This window comes from Alexandromys fortis, unplaced genomic scaffold (genome assembly GCF_014885135.2).
Source record: "Alexandromys fortis isolate MF-2015 unplaced genomic scaffold, M_Fortis_MF-2015_v1.1 scaffold_323, whole genome shotgun sequence".
Classification (NCBI taxonomy): domain Eukaryota; kingdom Metazoa; phylum Chordata; class Mammalia; order Rodentia; family Cricetidae; genus Alexandromys; species Alexandromys fortis.
Genome location: NW_026068278.1, coordinates 505,781 through 513,685, shown reverse-complemented (window position 1 = coordinate 513,685; position 7,905 = coordinate 505,781). Strand labels below are relative to the sequence as shown.

Below are 7,905 nucleotides of genomic sequence, written 5' to 3'. Positions count from 1 at the left end.
CAAATATGTGAATGTCTCTAATAGGGTACAAACAGGTGATTGTTGTTTCTCACACAATACTTGTTTGAGATTTGCTTCTCTTAAAGAATAATTTGTGAATGATTGATCCATGTAGGATTCTTTTGCAGAAGTTTATTACACCCTTAATTAGTGTAAAAGGCTGAATGACCAGAGTGCACATGCTATCTGATATCATGCATTAGTTTTTGTTACAATGCCCTTCCCACTGGCAACATAGTTCAATAATTACAGTTTTCTGATCTGTGGTGTTTTCTTGTTAAAATTTAATCCACCCTAATAACAAAGCAATGGAACTCTCTGTTACTTTTGAAGGTTAGAAAGCTTGATTGTTTTACCCATGATTTAAAGGAACATCAATGGGAAAAGTGATGATTGCTGTTGTTTCAGGGTTAATGATTACCAAATTCAGGCATCATTAAAAGGAAAAAAAGAAACTACTGGTACAACCATGAGTCTTGTCTTGTTATTACAGTAACATCAAGTAGGTGTGAAGAAATTTTGGAGAATTAAATGACTATAGAATGCTAGGCTAGTGAGATTGAGATGACACTCTTTATTGACAATCACAGTGTAGAAGACAAAAACAAGTTTTCCAGGGTCTGTACCTAAGGCCAGGGTTAGGGTCAGTCTACAGGGATGCCAGTTGTTGTAATAGGAGCGGCAGGGCTGCGTCCCCGGCACCCGGCCGCCCGCCTGGCTAGCTTATGCCCGAAATAATTACACGGAAACTGTATTCTATTAAACACTACCTGGCCCGGCTAGTTCCAGCTTCTTATTGGCTAGCTCTTACATATTGTTCTAACCCATTTCTAATATTCTATGTAGCCCATGAGCTGGCTTACCAGGGAGGATCTTAACCTGCGTCTGTCTGGAGCAGGAGAATCATGGCGACTCTTTTACTCAGTCTTCTTTTTCCCAGCATTCTCTTCTGTTTACTCCACCTACCTAATTTTCTGTCCTATGAGGGACAGTTTCTTTATTATTAACCAATGAAAGCAACAGATAAGATACAAGACCCACCTCCATCAGCCAGTGACATATGATGACCACAATAAATCTGCAAGCTGGGTATACTCTGAACCCCAGGAAGTTGTGAGGTCACTATCTCCCAGGCATATTGAAGAAAAGAGAAAAATCTATGAGCAATATTTAATGAAGATGAAATTAGTTTGTTTTTATTAGGGAAACAAAGCTTTAACAAATATATGATTCCAACTGATACAACCATTACAATAAGTGTTTACTTAGCATATCAGGATTACCTTATTATGATTGTTGATATTGTGCCCAGATTGCAACCCCCAGAGAGAGAGACCACCAGAGAGGCCCAGACTGTAATAAGCAAGGATTAATCAGCATAATACAAACGTGTTTGGAACTCATCTCTATCCCCTTTACAACAAGGTAGAGAGGAGTTGTATCTCTTCTGTGGGGTAAGCTTTTTAAAGGTGTAACTACAAAGAGAATCCTTGAAGATGCTTTGGCACGGGTACAAATGGGTTCCTTCCCATTCTGTTAAGTCAGCTTTTTCCTTGTTCTTAGAGCAAGGCCACTGTTCTTGAGTTAGGCCATATTTATCAGCCTGTACCAGGTGGCTGGCTGGCCTGAGGTAAGTGACCTTGTGCTTGGAATCTCCTGGTTGGGAGAGGGAAAGGCCACTATCTTCCTGGGAAAACATTCTGCTAGGAAATTTCTTCTTGCCCCTTTGAGAATAAGGGGTGAGAGTCCCACAGTTGAGAACTTAATTATAGCCAAGCCAAGATGCCTGACAAGTTTATTGTGAGCAATCAGACTTTTCTACTCTTATCAGAAATAGATTATAATGACAGTTGGTAGAATCATCATAATGGTGCCTGCCAGGACACAATGCTATTTGCTGTTATAATTTGTATAAAATATTAATGTCTAAGACTAGTTATCCTATCAAATTTCTATATGCTTTGTAGACTTCTAGAGATCATAAGGAAACAGAGGAAACCTGAAAGTTTCAGTGACACATCGAATGCTTCTTTTCCTCGAGAACTGAAGTTCATGCATTGATCCACAAGCCAAGGACTCTAATATGGAAACCTCTGACACATGTATTTCATAGTAAGTTGACTAGTCCACTCCACAATTTCCTGCAAAGTATCATAGGTCTAGCAAAAACAAGATTTTTACTTTTCCTATGCACATTAATTTAGCATGCTATAATTCTTTGTAATGATTCTACAGTATCAGTAAGTAGTGAGGGAGATGGAGCCAACTAACACTGTTACTTAGAGGAGTATTAGTAACAATAGAGCTGTAACTTAAAGTCTATGCATGGTGCATATGTTCAGTATCTCCAGGAAAAACAAAAGCCATTTTTTTCTCTGCCACTGATCTATGTGATGTTTGAAGTAGCATGAATAAGTTACTATTCAATATAGTGAAACTTAAGTGAAAGCTATGGCATAGCAACTTGCAAGGATGCTAGGAAAAGCATGGGTCATAATGCAGCCAAAAATCAGGGAAACAAAAATTAGATGAGGAGAGGAGTGGTTTCCATATTCTTTGTGGACTCCTTTTATAAGTCTATTACATTAACAACACCAATAGCAAATAATATCTGAGCTCTCCAGTTTTCAAACACAGTAATGATTCTATGTTAAATGTTGTACATATTTTCATTTTTTGTTTGCTTTATTAAGATTTACTTACATTTGATATTTGAAATATTTTTCATACATTTTTTTTTGATTTTTCGAGACAGGGTTTCTCTGTGGTTTTGGAGCCTGTCCTGGAACTAGCTCTTGTAGACCAGGCTAGTCTCGAACTCACAGAGATCCGCCTGCCTCTGCCTCCCAAGTGCTGGGACTAAAGGCGTGTGCCACCACCTCCCGGCTCATACATTATTTTTAAATCACAGTCTTACTGCCCAATTCCTACCTGATCGTTCCTACCTCCTTATTACTCAACTACACAAACTTTATTTATCTCTATAAAAATAAAACAAGTAGATGGCAAACAAAAGGATAAACCATGCATGCATACATGAAACATAGAGTTGCAACCTGCTGTAAAAGCAAATATTAACTGCTTATATATAAAAAAAGTATTTCAAGTTCTCGATTTGTATTTTTGAAATTTTCAGGTGCAATTATTATTAAAACTTGCCACCCAGTTTTGTCACCAAGAGAACCAAATGTCTCAGGTTGCAATTTTAGATTTAATTTGAGTGGAAAAAACTTAATGTTTCTACAGGGTCTTCACAGGTCTCAGGAAAAAACTACTTCCTCAAAAAGGATAAAATTTTGACCACAGCATTCTGAAGTTTGATACAATTGTTTTCTACTTCCTTCTTTTCCAGCTGCACTAGGTCTTTTCAAAGAAAGACCCTGCTTCATGAATATACAAATCATGTGAATCTATGATGTCTAATAATACAGGGCTATCCACACCTAACAACAACATTTGATCAGTGTCCTCTCCACAGTCACTGAGTACACAAGGTCTTCATTATGGGATGGAGCTGGAACATCCTCTTCCTGGTGGCAGCAGCTACAGGTAAGGGACTACTACCAAGTTCCAGACATGAAGATGAACCATGCACTCTCCTGACATATACATCCACTCTGCTTTTCTCTTTACAGGTATCCACTCCCAGGTACAGCTGCAGCAGTCTGGGGCTGAGCTAGTTAAGGATGGGACCTCAGTGAAGATGTCCTGCAAAGCTTCAGGTTACTCCTTCACCAGCTACTATATGCATTGGGTGAAGCAGAGACCTGGGCACAACATGGAGTGGATTGGATGGATTGGTGCTGGAAGTGGTAGTACTTACTACAACCAAAAGTTCCAGGGCAAGGCCACACTGACTGTAGACCAATCCTCCAGCACAGCCTACATGGAGCTCAGCAGTCTGACATCGGAAGACTCTGCAGTCTATTACTGTGTGAGACAGGCACAGTGTTGCAACCGCATCCTGAGTGTGTCAGAAACCCCGAAGGAGTAGAAATCTGCGTGATGGATATGACAGAACATATTAGCCTGGAAACTTGTTCAGAGCTAATCATTTTGACTGTGCCTTTGTCTCATCCTCACAGTCTTATAGTACCTTTGTCGACTTTTCTGAGAATTAAGTAATATTTATCCAAAATGTCCCCTAAAATACACTATACATTGATTAGATAAATCGTTATCAGTGACCAGCTCCATTGACATAATTCCTTAATGAACAACAACAAAAAAAAGACAAGCAATGTCAATATAATATTATATGAATATCTTTCAAATGTAAGAGAAAGGAACTTTTAATAGTGTAGCTGGCAATAAACTATTATATGAATTTGGAGAGTAAAATACAAATCAACAATATCAGAGCAAACAAAATCCCTTTACAAATTTCAGTTCAATGTACTTAATACCAAACCAAATAATTTGTGGGAAGTTGCACCCATATATTGGTGGGGAATCACTTTACCTATCATCATAAATTTAATTCTGTGCCAGATTAATGTGAAACTTTCGTATTAGTATTCCACCTGATTCTTGTACTCATAGAATTGAACCATGTGTTACAAAGGCCTCTCTCTGGTGTCTAATTAAATGTTTCAACTCTCAGATGCTGTTCTTACAAAGTAACTATGCCTTATGATGCAGGAGAAAGAATTTCTTTCTTTCCCTTATACCCTCAGAATCAATAGAGAGCAAATATATTTAATGAATGTCTTGAAGAAAAACCATATTACTTCTCAAAGTAAATAAAAATATGTTACATTACAGATGACTATGGTGTTAAACCACTAATATGTCTATGTTCATTTTTCAATATCTGCTCTGTTGGTATTCACAAACATCTCCATATTACAGCCCAAAAGATAAGCCATGTGGACATTTATAAAATGGAGTTTTACTACGCTTTTAAAAATGATACCATTGAAAGACCGCAGCTTAGCTGCTGTAATGCCAATTTGCAAGGCTTTCACACAAACATGTGTAAGTTCAAGGTAAAGTCGGTACTCCTAGGCGGCCAAAACAGGATATCTGTGGCCTAAGAGGGGAACGAACAGTTCTGGGAAAAACTACACGTGCCCTAGATAGGGCCAAGTCAGCTATTATTATCAGATCTTCCTGTCCCCGAGGAACTTGTCCCCAAGTGAACCCATCGCCTCATTAGAACTGACCAATGGGATTCCTGTAACCATGCATCTACTTCTGTATGCCTGCTCTGCCCGCCCATTTCCATATAAAAGAACCCCTGCCCAGCCTGAGGGCACGCAAGTCTTCCAAAGAGACTCTGACTCCTGCAGGAACCTGTGCATTGCTCAGAAAATAACCTCTTGCCATTGCAGCCAGTGGTCTCGACTGTTTCTTGGGCTCAGGGGTCTCCTCCTGAGGGAAGGACACCATGAAATAAACAGAGAACTAGATGAAACTAGGAAAAAATAATTCTTAATGAGGTACCAGAGAATCAGATTAACAAATGTGGGATGTATTTGCTAATATGTTTCCTACAGTTCCTGAATAGTTTGTGTCAGTAGTTCTCAAATATTTAACAGTTATTTTTTTTTTTCACCAACATATTTGTTTCTTCTATTGTATCTTCCTGAGATTCTTTTTTTTTTTTTTTAATTTCTCCATTGGTAAAGCTTCCCCGCTTAAATCCATAGGTTTGCCAAAGTATTTCTTCAGTTTGGGCTTCCTTAATTTATTTTAACTCCACTCTCAAATTTGTACTGGTTTTATTCATTTACCTATAATATTTCTTTATGTTTGCATAAGTTTCTCTAAGTGATTCATTCGTTTTCTCTTTAAAGAGGTCTATAATTTTCACAAAGGATAATTTGAATTTTTTTTTTTGCTTCATCTATGCTGAAAAACAGAGAGCTTGCTATAGTAGAATTACAGGCCTCTTGTAGAGACATGTTGTCCTGATTCTTTTTGATGGCATTTTTACAATGCTTTCTGGGTATCTGGAATTCCAAAGTTTGCAATTCTATGTGTTGATATCTGGTCTTGTCTTTGTTGGGTGGGTGTTTTGTACCTTGCTTACTGTTTCCTGTCATAAGAGAGTGTAAGTTTGTGTGTACTTGGTAGGAATTTCTTCTGGCATTCTGAAAGGTATGCCTACCTTTTCTAATTCTACTGTATTAAGTTTTCTTCCATCATTGTAATGTCTTCCAAGTTTTTATAATGAGTGCTATATAATCTTTTGAGTTTTGTTTTTATGTACATTATAAAACAGGATTAACATTTTATATGTGCAAAATTACATTTATTGAATTCCTTGTTTATTCAACTCTGCAACATTTGCGTGACTCTCTGTTGATCATTGTGAATGACATGTTTGATGGGAAAATACTGGCAATTTCTACAATGTTCTGGAGGACTTTGCATCAAAATTTATAAATAATTTTGCTGTACTTTTCACGTCTTCTTTTATAGGCATATATCACTCTTACAAATAAATTGCTTTATTATGACCCTTTCATACATGCCTTACTTTGTTCAAATATTCTCTATCACTACCTTTGAATGTTCTTCTACCTTGTAATTTTCCCAGCATTACTCTTTTTTTTTTTTTTTTGAAGTAGCACAAACACATTTATTTACTAACCAAAGGGAAGATCCCAGTTAAACCAACACTCTGACATGGGTTTCATGTAAAGTGCTGGTGATAAAGATGGTTGAACACAGTCATGAAAAATAAAACTGAAAAAAAAAAAAAAAGCAGTGCGGATATTTATGACCTGCTCATTGAACTGAGCTCATTCACTCCTGTCCGGGGCGGAGAGGCAATCCTCACTCCACCTTCTCATAGACCCGAGTGCAGGTGACATTGTTCATCACACAGTCCACCACCAGCTTTCCATCCTTCACTCTTCTGGTTATTGTGCTTTCCTGCCAGTCCCAGTTCTGGTGCTGGACCAGGGCACCGTCGGTGAAGGTACAGATGGTCTGAGTTTTTCTGCCATCGTCTGTAGTTTCATCAAACTTCTCTCCCAGCGTACAAGAAAACTGTGTCGTCTTCAAAGTGCTCTCGGTTTTAACGGTGATATTGTTGCCGTCACACGAAATGACACAGTCTGGTTTGGCCATGGCACCCATCTTCCTAAGAGCCAGCCCTACTCCTAGCTCCTTCATGTATTCCTCAAAGCCTTGGCTTTCCGTCAGGCGCCACCTCCCCTCGAGGTCCTTAATGCTGGCCATGGCGGGCGGGCAAGCAAGAAAGCAGCAGCAGGGAGAACGCGGTGGCGGGGCGCTGTCCCCAGCATTACTCTTAATTGATTTCACTTTGATGCCATTTTTTAGTTCTTGCTTACTCTCCTACATGTGATTAAACTGCAGAACTATCTTTAAAAATCTGAGTTACTTTTGTTTATATGTAGATATCAACTGAAATAACTTTTAGAACTGTAAAATTGCATTCTGCTTTTCATATATAGTTCTCATCATGCACATTGGTAACACTTTCACTATCCATCAATTGACTCATAACATGTTAGACTTCACACAGTGAACAGAGATGTAAAGAAAATGGGTTTCTATTATGAGCACAGTGTGATTCCTTTAGGATGTATTTTCCATAATTTAGTTGAAAAATAATTTTAAATAGGTTTAACTCTTATTAGCATGTGACAATCATAAAAGCTTTAAGGATCAGTTGTGATATTTGTAATCCAAGTTATGTACTGACAGTAGTTTTAAATCATTAATCCTATGTGCATTACTTTCTTATCGTTATCATCTGTATGTCTTTTGCTAATACAATAAAATAGTCTCACATTCACTTTGTTGTCTACTTTTCAAATCATGTCATATTAGAGAAAATTCATTACACATTTTATGAGACTACCTCACAGCACATAACTTCATATTCTATAATTCTTTTCATTTTTCTATAAATACCATGAACCTTTCATG

General features: G+C 37.8%; 1 protein-coding gene and 1 gene segment (V, D, J or C); one reads left to right on the top strand and one right to left on the bottom strand.

Moving 5' to 3' along the window:
- The first annotated feature begins 3,441 nt into the window (after positions 1–3,441).
- LOC126494693 (Ig heavy chain V region 1-72-like) lies at positions 3,442–3,994 on the top strand. The segment is given in 2 exon segments: positions 3,442–3,549; positions 3,636–3,994. Coding segments are annotated over 2 exon segments (405 nt in total).
- Positions 3,995–6,701: 2,707 nt separating this feature from the next.
- LOC126494709 (fatty acid-binding protein 5-like) lies at positions 6,702–7,235 on the bottom strand. Its single transcript, XM_050132128.1, has one exon. The coding sequence runs from the start codon at positions 7,189–7,191 to the stop codon at positions 6,784–6,786; it is 408 nt and encodes a 135-aa protein (XP_049988085.1). The 5' UTR covers positions 7,192–7,235; the 3' UTR covers positions 6,702–6,783.
- Between the last annotated feature and the right edge of the window lie 670 nt (positions 7,236–7,905).